The sequence below is a fragment of the Microtus ochrogaster genome, unplaced genomic scaffold (genome assembly GCF_000317375.1).
Source record: "Microtus ochrogaster isolate Prairie Vole_2 unplaced genomic scaffold, MicOch1.0 UNK5, whole genome shotgun sequence".
NCBI classification, from domain to species: Eukaryota; Metazoa; Chordata; class Mammalia; order Rodentia; family Cricetidae; genus Microtus; species Microtus ochrogaster.
Window position 1 is genome coordinate 3,171,946 of NW_004949103.1, and position 11,064 is coordinate 3,183,009.

The 11,064-nt window shown below is 47.2% G+C and overlaps 1 protein-coding gene across 2 annotated transcripts in view; it reads left to right on the top strand.

Moving 5' to 3' along the window:
* Positions 1-11,064, top strand: part of Crmp1 (collapsin response mediator protein 1) — a 54,136-nt gene that overhangs the window by 14,847 nt on the left and 28,225 nt on the right. For both annotated transcript variants that reach the window (XM_005365951.2, XM_005365952.2), the window contains exon 2: positions 9,905-9,993. In XM_005365951.2, the coding sequence (XP_005366008.1) occupies positions 9,905-9,993 (89 nt within the window). The remainder of the gene's footprint in view (positions 1-9,904; positions 9,994-11,064) is intronic.

An 11,064-nucleotide genomic window follows, 5' to 3' on the forward strand; every position in this document is an offset into this window, starting at 1 on the left:
GAATGTATCATTTTACACAGACATAATTCTGTCATTTGAGCATTTCCCAAATGTTGACCAGTACAATGGGCCTGAGATCCTGCTGTTACAGCTGTAGTTGTCATGGAAACAGACCTGCGCTCTATTCCCTGGGGCCCATCTACATTTCTGATTCAAAAGGAAAACACCACCCTGCTTCCTTCCAGGCAAAGGAAGGGTGAGTGGGTGTTAATTAGACTGAGTCCCACACTGGTTTCCACTCCCTGGGTCTCTCCTGACTGTGGATGGAGAGGCTGCAACCAGGATAATTTGTGTGACTGAATAAACAGATGTGTGTAGCTGTGTGGCCGTACTTGCTGCTGCCAGGCAGCTTGGTGGGAGGTATGGAGGGGCTACTGAGGGTAGGAACCCCGCTGAGGCAGTGTGAAGTGTTTGGGCTGTTCAGCCCACAGCCAGCCTATGTGCTCATTCGTGGTGGTGCTGTGCTGTACTGCACAGCAAACGCCCACGCATGCTGCAGAAAACAACAGTGATGTTTACTACATCAGGGGTGGCAGGGGCACTGCTCGTCTAGGTTTGTCTCTGGGATTCTGTCTGGGTTGGGTTTGCTCCTTCAAGCATCTCATTTTGGGGTCACATGTCACATGGGTCCCACGGGAGGCAGACTAGAGAGGACTGGCCTGAACTATCTGTGTTTGAAAGTCTTGCTTGGCTCGTGCATCCTAGTCTGTCCTCTTGCTGGTCAAACCTATTCACAGGGCTGGTCCACAGCCATCACAAAGCATGACTGGTGTGTGTGTGTGTGTGTGTGTGTGTGGTGTCACGATTCAGAGTTAAAACCATAACCTGCTGCAGAGAGTTGACACCCAAAGATCTGGGGATGTTCAGTGACGTCATTTGTTACTTAACATCTGGAAAGCAAGGATTTTGCTAAAATTCTTTTACCAGGTCACTCAGAGTAGTTGGAGGCTAGGAAGTAGGATTGGTGCTGTGCTGTGGTCTGTCCGTCTGTCTGTCTATTGCTCTCTTTCTCTCTCTCTCTCTCTCTCTCTCTCTCTCTCTCTCTCTCCCCCTTTCTCTCTCCCTCTCTCTCTGAGTATGTGTGAACACCTATATACCTTATCAAAGTTCGGAGATTTGGATGTGAGCCTTGCTCACTGGTAGGATCTGGAGGGTTAATAACTTTCTAATTCCAGCTCCACTTTCCCCTTTTCATAAGAGAAATCAACTCCACTTGTGTTCATTTCCTGACAGGTGTATTTCCTCTAATAAGATAGGGCCTCCTTGGTCTCTGTGAGGTAGTTTCCATACTTGTCCCTTAAAGAGGAAGTCCCACCCCCTTCCTCGGAGTGGGAGCGATTGCTCAGCTACCCCATCTTTGTCTTCCTCTCTTTCCTGCTTGTGAATCCGGGAGCCTTCCCAGAATCTGTGACTTGAGGACCAGTGATGACATTTAATCACTGACCCCAGTGGCCAACCTCAGCATTAGCTGAGGGAGGGGCCCCATATCCACCCTTTGGAGAATTAAAATGCTGAAAGGGGGATTTGGCAATATTTGAAGCTGACAACGTCCATCATTAAACAAGCCATTTTTACTTTAGTTCATCATTAAACATGCCATTTTTACTTTAGTTCTTTGGGGATGTAAAAATTAAAAGAATTTCTAGTCAGCCCGGAGAGAAAACTAACAAGGACCTGCAGTGCTGAATGAGGTGGGGGAGAGAAGGATCTTCAGGTTTGGGGAGCCTCGGTATCCAGTGGACCATGTTTCAGAACCACGGACAGCACCTTCGCTGCTCCTGGTCCAGGCTGATCCCTGAGGGCTCTGCCTGCCTACACTCTGTTTATGGAAGTGTTCACCTCCCTGCTTTTGCTGCTTTGTAAATTTCCACTCACATTTGAGAGCCCAGCCCAAGTCCCCCTCTCTGAAGACTCAATCACTGTCTCTCTTGTCTAATCACGGCTTTAACGTTTTGTTAGTTTTTAGGTGGGGTGGCTGACCAGCCTGTCATTTTTGGATAAATGTTAGTTAGGTAAGAATAGCACCGCTTTGCTGTGACGAGTCCCAGATCATAGTGGGTTTTTGTGCATTTTCTGATAGCTGCCTTTGTGGAAAGGTTAGATTTCATCCCCACTGTGTGAGATGAGAGCTGGACCCATGGGAGATGGGATTGTGTGGTGCCTCTTGGGAACTGACATTCCATACATTCTAGACCCATCCCTAGCTGAGTCTTAGTGAGGATGATTTTTCTGTTGTGTGAATAAGAATGCCTGAAGTGTTGAGCTAATTCTTGTAGTAGAACTGCACAAAATACCTTCCCATCTGGAGGAGGAAAAGGCCTCCTGCTAGCGTGCCCCCTCTCCAGTGGATCTGGAAGCAGATAATGTCAGGTTTGGAGCAGAAGTCCTTCCCCTAGCCCAGGCCACACTCTAACTCACAAGACTCTTGACAGTAGAAATGGCATTGCTGCCCATGTTCAGATAGATCCTTTCGGAAGAGATGTTCAGCAGCCCCTACCCTCTGTGGGCCTTGCACTCCATAGGTGTCCCTCTCCAGCCAGTGGGGCAAGGGCTCCGGAGAAAGTGATGCATCTTTCTGTCTCAGCAAGTCTTTGCTGAATACTGTGTGGCCCCAGGCTAGTTCCTGGGGATGTAGGGATCCTATGCACAGGACTCTCTGGCTATAAGGTGTGAGAAGCTCAATAGTGTGTGTGTGTGTGTGTGTGTGTGTGTGTGTGTGTGTGTGTATAGACAGATGCAATGCAGGGATGTTGGGAAGGCGTGCATCTTACTGCAGTGATGACATGGGGGGGGGCACCCAGGCTCATTTGCTCCTCAGAAAGACTCATTCCCCCGAGTCACTTTCAGGTAGAGAGTTGTGTTTTCCCTTTTTTTTCCTCCAACATTTTATTATTTGTCCTTAAAACTTCCTAGAAACTCTGAATAGCCCAGTGATAAGCCATTGGTGGTGTGACTATGCCATCACATTTGATTTTGCATTCTTTATTATATATCCATATTTGACATTTTCCTGAAGACCATGTCCCAGCACTCAGTTTCCGGGTTCCTTGATACATGTTGTAGCCCTTTAACCTTACCTTCAGCTATTAGAAAAATATAAGATAACCAGTGACCTTTCACTTCATCTTAGTTTCCCCTCCCATGTTACCATTATGCAGAACCCAAACTCCTTTTTGTGAAGGGCCTTCATGCCCCCAGGGTTTCTGGCTGCTCTGGAGACCTCTCCATATCCTTACTCTGAGGTTACAGTCAGCTCCCCCGTCTGCAGGTTCAGTGTATCATGCTTCAGTCAGCCACAGATGGAAAATGGCAGATGGTACTTTGCACCTGTTCTTAGCATGCACCAGCAACACCCACCCCACCCTGTTGTCTATATTCCTTAAACAGCACAGCCTAACGACTAGTGCCATGGCGTCCCCATTGGATTCAGTGTTATGTGTAACCCAGGATGACATAAATATTTGGGAGGATGGAGACAGGTTGGATGTTAATACTGCACCATTTATATGAGGGAGTGAAACCCATGTGGATTGTGGCATTTGTGGGTGGTCTTAGAGCCATGTCTCTTTATATATGTGGGGGCTATACTCAGTTAAGACTCCACCCCCAGACCTCTGCTTCTCAGGCCTCTTTTCTTATGAGACTCCTTGGAGTGTAGCCTGGCTCCTTTCTTCATGGGACCCCCCATTTCTCTGGAGCCTCTTTCCTCCTTTGCATAGCACTCACTCAGGCTGGGTATGAGCGTTTTCTTCTCTTGCAGGGATGCGAGTGGAGACCTCCTCCCTGCCCTCCTATCCCTCTATCATCATGACTTTGCCACACTGGGCTGCAAAGACAGGGTAGTTAGTGTCCCTCACTAGACTGAATGCCCTTAAGGACCAAAACCTGTTTCTTTCAGCTATCCATAACCCTTCCACAAACAACTGTTTTTGCAAGTTGTTTTTCTTGTGTGTGTGTAGGTGTATATGAACATGTGTATGTTATGTGCATAGAAGCCAGAAGACACCCTTGAGTGTCACAAGTGTCATTTCCCATGTGCCACTTGTCTTTTTTAAGTCACTGACTTTGTGTGTACTTCTCTGGTTATAGTGGGTTGGCTTCCGTAAGCAGTGGGCATTTGCCTGTGTCCTCCCTGATTTGGGATGGCAACCATGTGCCACCACTCCTGGGCTTCCTTATGTGGATTCTGGGGATGGAACTCATGTCCTTAAGCTTGCAAGGCAAGCACAGCTTTACTGACAGAGCTATCTCCTCTGCCCTTGTATCCGTTTTTACTCGTGAGGAAAAAGTTTTAGAACACAAAACCCTTGGATAAGAGAATATTTCCAAATTCTATAGGCTCATGAGGTGCCACGAATTCTGAAGTGTGAAGATATTTTAAAATGTGTCAGCAGTGTGGTTTGGTGGATCCCATGTGGACAGAGAGTCCTTGAGTCTGACCTGCGCCTGGGTTATTTCTGCAAAGCTGGGCCACCCATGTTCCTGGGTTTATTCTGTCTGATACACAACATTCCATGTGTCACCCACAGAAAAACATGACTGTCAAAACATTCTTCCTAGTGTGTCTTCTGTGGAAATCGTTCCACTAAATTGGCCCACCCCTACTCTGCTCATGGACAGTGTGAGTTTGAAAAGGTTTTATTAAGTTCTCCGGAGTCTTCATCGTGTGTCACTTGCTGGCAGGGTGAGGGTTGTCCTAAAGAGAAGCCTTGATGCTGTGCCGGGCAGGGTTTACTGGACTTGCTGCCCCTGGGAACCCTAGTCCGTGATGGCATCTTCTGAGTGCCTGAGCTGGAGTTTTGCAGAAATGGCTCTGAAAATGGCTGTTAAGGGCTGGGGAGACGGCTCATTTGGTAAGTGCCCCCGGAGTGTAAGAGTAAATTTAGTCCTTGGAAACCACATAAAAAGCCAGACAAGGGGCATGGCTCAATTGGTAAGGGCTGGTGCAGAAGAATTTGGTTCAGAACATAAAAAAGCCAGACATGGTGGCGAGCCTATAATCACAGCATAGGGAAGACTGTGAGAGGGGGATTCCTGGGGTCCTAGGCCAGCCAGCCTAGCCTAATTGGAAAGGTTCAAGCCACTGAAAGACTGTCTCAAAAGAGTGAGATCAAATTAGGGGATATGATACTCAACCTCCACAAATCTGCATGCACCCACACACATGCATATGCACTTCCCCAGAAATGAACACACACACACATACGCATGTGCACGTGCGCACGCACACACACACACACACACACACACACACACACACACTCAGGAGGGCGGGAGAGAGGACTGTCAATGGCAGAGTAGCAATCATTTTCGGGAACAGAGGAAGACAGACAGATACATCAGTTCTTGCCTTGTGTATATATTTTCTTCTGCAGATTTCCTGCCTGGCATCCGGTGGTACCTCTCACGTACACTATCTGGAGTTAGATGGAGGGGTATGTTTGAGCACAGACAGGCTCTGCCACTTAACTCTGGAAGCATAGCCCAGGCTGGGGCTGACCCGGCACACTGGCACGCTATGCATTTAAATACATCCTTTCAGGCTGCGCCGGAGAAACCCACTATTAAATGTGACAAGTCAGACACTACTCCCTGCTGTGTGCCAGCTGTGGGTGACTCATGTTTGCTTGCTTTCTGGTGCTGGGAAACCTGGCCTCCCACTTGTCGGTGCTGCCTCAACATGCAGGGTCCTGGCCTCTTCTGTCTGATGTTTGTACTGCTCTCCAGGGTCTCGTGGGGTTGCAGCAACCTCGTTGCCTGCTGAATTAGAATAGGACAGGAGGTTGGACTTGAGAGTGACTGACCTTGAACACATCGCTTTAAAGACGTTTCAGACAGGAAATGGGGGCTGCCCCACACTCTTCTCCTTTTAACAAATGCTGTCATTTCTTTTCACTCCAACCTCACCCACTCATCTGTCAAGAACCAGTTCAGGTGCCTCAGGATGCCTGTCTGCCTATCGTCTTTCAGTATATTCATCCATCCATCCATCCATCCATCCATCCATCCATCCATCCATCCATCTGTCATCCTTTGATCTACCCATCCATTCATCCACCCAATAATTTATTTAGCATGCCATCCATCCTTAATTTTTCTATTCACCTTTCCTCCTTTCTTCCCCCCTTCCTTCCATAAATGGTTCTGTGATGGTTAGGCTTTACTTTCAAGTTGATACAACCTAGGATCACCCGAGAAGAGGGAAACTTAGTTGAGAAATTGCCACCATCAGATTGGCCCATGAGCAAGTCTGTGGGGTGCTGTCTTGATCGAATGATTGATGTGGGAAGGCCCAGCCCACTATGGGTGGCACCATCCCAAGGTCGGTATCCTGGGATAAACAGGAAAGCTACCTGGACATAGCATAAGCCATTGAACAAGCCAATAAGTAGCTTCCCTCCATGGTTCCCGACTCTAGGTGTTGGAAGAAGGCTGCTTGTTAGTTCCCACATGCTTAGCCCCGAAATAACCACACAGACTGTATTAATTAAATCACTTCTTGATCCATTAACTCTAGCTTCTTATTGGGCTAGCTCTTACTTTTTAATTTATCCCATTTCTAGTAATCTGTGTATTGCCACATGGCTGTGGCTTGCTGGTTAATATTCCATCTGGCTCTGGTAGGGCCACATGGCTTTTCTCTGACTCTGCCTCCTTTCTCCCAGCATTCCATTTAGTTTTCCCCACCTAGCTCTGTTCCCCTATAGCTTGCTATAGGCCAAAGCAGTTTCTTTATTAATCAATGATATTCACAGAATACAGAGGAGAATCCCCCATCACCTAGGTTCCTGCCCTGAGTTTCTGGTCTGACTTCCCTCAGTGATAGATTATAACCTGGACGTGTAAGCTGAAGTGAACATTTTCCTCTGTCAAGTTACTTTTGGCCAGTGTTTTATCGCAACAGCAGCTTGGAATCTAGTGGGGCAAGCCACACATTAGCCAGACATGGCTGTAACCCATGTGGCATACACTCTCAAAAAGGCCGGGAAAACAGAAAGCAGGTGTGGTATATAGGTTCTGCTGGCAGGTGGCAGAATGTGATGCTCTCTCAGATGATGCTGTCAGAGCAAAGTCTGAACCCTGCTGCCAGCTGCAAGAGCCCATGCTTTGCTTCTGCTCAGCGAGCCCCAGCTTCCTTAGAGTGAACCCTTCACCGGGCTTACTCATCTTCTACTTCCCTGTCATAGTAGCTGCCATGGCAGAGGGACCATTAGGGCCATGGCCCTTGGAACCATCAGCTTGTCCTCAGCATTTCAGGGTTCCAGCAGGCTCCAGCTTCAATTGCACTCTGTTTAACTAGATCCACACTAACTATATTTGGTATTTCCGCATCTGCCTCCTTTCTCTACTTCCTCTGCTGGCTTTCTAGCTTTCACTTAGAGCCTTTGTTTCCCCCAGGGTGGTCCTGTCATGTCTTGCTTTAGGAGACTGGGTTCTTCCTATTCTCTGTAAATGGAATGGAGTTTAAGGTGCTGCTTGTGGGGAGGGCACCATGGAAATTGTAAATAAACACATGGGAAAATGTATAGCCTCAATACTACCAATGGCCAAATCTTAATGCTGAAGAAAGCTACTAGTGAAATGATAACACAATTATGTATCCACAAGGCAGAATATCGTATAGGCATTTCAAATCAGAATCATGAAGAACACGTCATAACTTGGGACATGCTTATGGAAAAATAAAAAGGCATTTCTCTAGTTTGCTACCTCTGGGCTCTACGTAGCCTTTGGTGTGTCTGGAATTCTTAACACTGTCCCTCTAGCCCTCTCCTTTCCCAAAACATCGTGTGGTCCAGCCTTCTTCGGCTTATTTATGGGTTTGAACCTGCCCTACCTAATCCCCCGATGAACTTGGAAGGCCCATTCTTGCCCTCCTGACTCCCATCAACCCTGTGGCTTGTTAAACATCTACATCTCATCCATCAGCCCAGGAGAGCAGACCCAGATGCTCCCATATCCTCTGTCTTTTCAAAGTCTGACCCTGATTGTGAACTAAAAAAATCAATCAGCCAGCATGTGGCCCATGCAGGCAGTGATGGCACAATGACCGCTATAGAGTTATAACATCAGAATGTCTGGCCCTGGATGTGTGTGAGGGGAGGAGAAGTTTTCATCTTTTCATTATCTTTTTATTGTGTTTTGAGGTTGATTACGATCATATTTAAAAAGTGGCTTAAGAAATTCTTATCTTACAAATGACCTAGTTTCTCTGACTAATGAGCGGAAGTCACGAGGGAGGAGCTAGTGCAGGCAGCAGAGAGTCAGAGAACTCAGCAGTTGGCTGCCCCCGCACCCAAGTGGAAAGTCATTTCTGAACAAGTTAAAATTGAATATGGTCTGATGGAGGATTGGGTTAAAGGAAGCTGTAATAATCGGGTTAGTGGGAATTGCAAATTATGCTTATAGTTTATTTTAAAAGTCCTCAAAAGGGATTGGGGAGAAGGCTCAGTTGATAAAATTCTTGCCAAGAGAGCAGAGGACCCGAGTTTGTATCCACAGCACTCACGTAAAAAGCCAGGCATGACAGAGTGTGCCTGTAACCCCAGTGCTGTGGAGGCAGAGACCGGGGGATCCCTGGAATTCATGGGCCAACGAGCCTCGCCTAATTCATGAACGGCAGGTTTAGTGAACAATTCTGTCTCAAGAACTAAAGTGGAGAGTGACTGAGGAATACACCCAGTGTTGACTTAGTCTTCTGCACAGGCATGAGCAATTGTGCACACCCATGCAAACACCGCCCCTCTGTGATCTGAACAGAGATGTGTCCTAAGTTTCTATGGGTAGAGTTATGTGGTGATGGTGGGTTTTTGTTTAAATATTCATAAGGAGCTGATGAAACAGCTCAGCGGGTAATGGCATTTGCCACACAAGCCCCACAACCTGAGCTCAATTCCCAGAACCTGTGTAAAGGTGGAAGGGGAGAATCTGTTCCTTTAAGTTGACCTCTGACCTCCACAAGCACACAAAGTACATGCAAACACCTCTTCCCTCCCACTATTAATGAAAGTAAAACAAAGCTTTTAAAATATACCACCAAATCGAGAAACATTTGACAGTGGGAAATGTGGCAAGCCAAGGATGACGGGCCATCAGACAGGGAGGGGCCATTCATGGATCTCAGGGCCTTACCCAGTGCTCTGTCTTCACGCTTTGGAGATATTTGAAGTTTTATATCAAAAGTTAAAGGGAACAGGGTGTGGCGAGGTGGTGCAGTGGCTAAGGGCACTAGCTCTCCTTTCAGAGGACTAAGATTTGATTCCCAGCATCCACGTGGCAGCTGACAACCATCTGTAACTACAGTTCCAGGGGTCTGATGCCCTCATCTGGCCTTCAAGGGCACTGCATACAGTTGGTGCACAAACTATAAATGCAGGCAAAAGCCTTGTCTTAGTTACTGTTCTATTGCTGGGAAGAGTCCCCACAACTAAGGCAACTTATAGAAGAAAGCATTTAATTGGGAGCTTGCTTATGGTCAGAGGGTGACTCCATGGCCACCATAGTGGGGAGTGTGGTAGGCAGGCAGGTAGGCTTGGCTCCAGAGCTCAGTGGCTACAGAGTGATGTGCAAGTTGAAGGCAGAGAGAGAGAGAGAGAGAGAGAGAGAGAGAGAGAGAGAGAGAGAGAGAGAGCGCTTAGAATGCACTTTTGAAGCCTCAAAGTTCACCCCAGTGACACACCTTCTCTGGCCAGGCCACACCTCCTAATTTTTCCTGAAACAGTTCCACTCACTAAGGACCAAGCATTCAGATATATGAACCTATGGGGGCCATTCTTTTTCAAACCATCACAACAATGCTCATACACATAAAATATAAATAAGTAAATCCTTAAATACCCCAAAAGTTAAAAAATATATAGGTATTTCTCTCACTAGCAATCTAACACATTGCTTTGTCTTTCAGAGTGACCGGCTCCTCATCAGAGGCGGACGCATCATCAACGATGACCAATCCTTCTACGCCGACGTCTACCTGGAAGATGGACTCATAAAGTGGGTTGGCCAGAGCAGACCTTTTAAGAGCTCAGCCCCTCTAGGTTCCTTGGCCTTACACCCTGTGGAAGGCTGATGTTCTGCCCTGAATCAATCTCCCGTGTTTCTGCATGCCAGGCATATAGGGCGGGAGGTCAACTGTGGGTGCAACACGGGCTGGCATGCATGAAGGCCCTGCACACACCCTACTTTCTGCTTTTTAGATGCTCATCCCTCAGTTGTCTGAGGCGGATGCGCAGCTCTTGTTATCATGGGAGTAGCAGCGTGCCTACAGTATAGGGTAAGGGTGGGACCTATATCCCACCCATAGCATCTGCCTGAAACTTTAGTTCTGTCTTCTACCTGCCAGTTTCTGGGACTGGGCTGAGTGTACCAGAAAAGAGGGGGCTATTGCCTTCCACACAAGAAAAGCCTCCTGGTATTGGAGTTTCCCCTGATGTCCCTGTGGTTTCTGTCCTATTCATGACAACCAAGGATAAGATCTGCTCTAAGCTACTGTATCAAAACATCACAGGCGACTTGAAAGACAGGAGTTTATTTCTACTGGTTCTGGAGACTGGTGGTCGTAAACCAAGGTGCCACCAGTGATTGATTTGAGTTCCTTGGCTCTAAATGGCCACTTTATTCGTCTATCTATCTATCTATCTATCTATCTATCTATCTATCTATCTATCTGCTATGTTCACAGTTGTTCTGTGTGACATAGAAATAGCTGTCTTGGTAGAAGGATACTAATCTTTATAGACTAGAAATTCACCCTTGGGGCTTCATTTAAACCTCAATATATTCTTAGCAGCTGTGTCAGTATGGAGTGGGTGGTGGATGGGCTTCCTCATGAACTCTGAGGGACCTATTCAATCCACAACAACAGATGATCACATCTGTCTCTGAGGCTATGTTGGAGCATTGCTGCTCTCTGCCTTTGATATGGGGTGGCCTGGATTCCCACCCAACTCTTCCCTTGGGGTCTGGATGAGGAGAGAGGGAGAAGAGAAGAAGGTCATCATAGGGCCACCCTGGGCATATGGTACATGAGCAAATGGGTTGGGGAGCGTAGAGAAGATGGGAAAG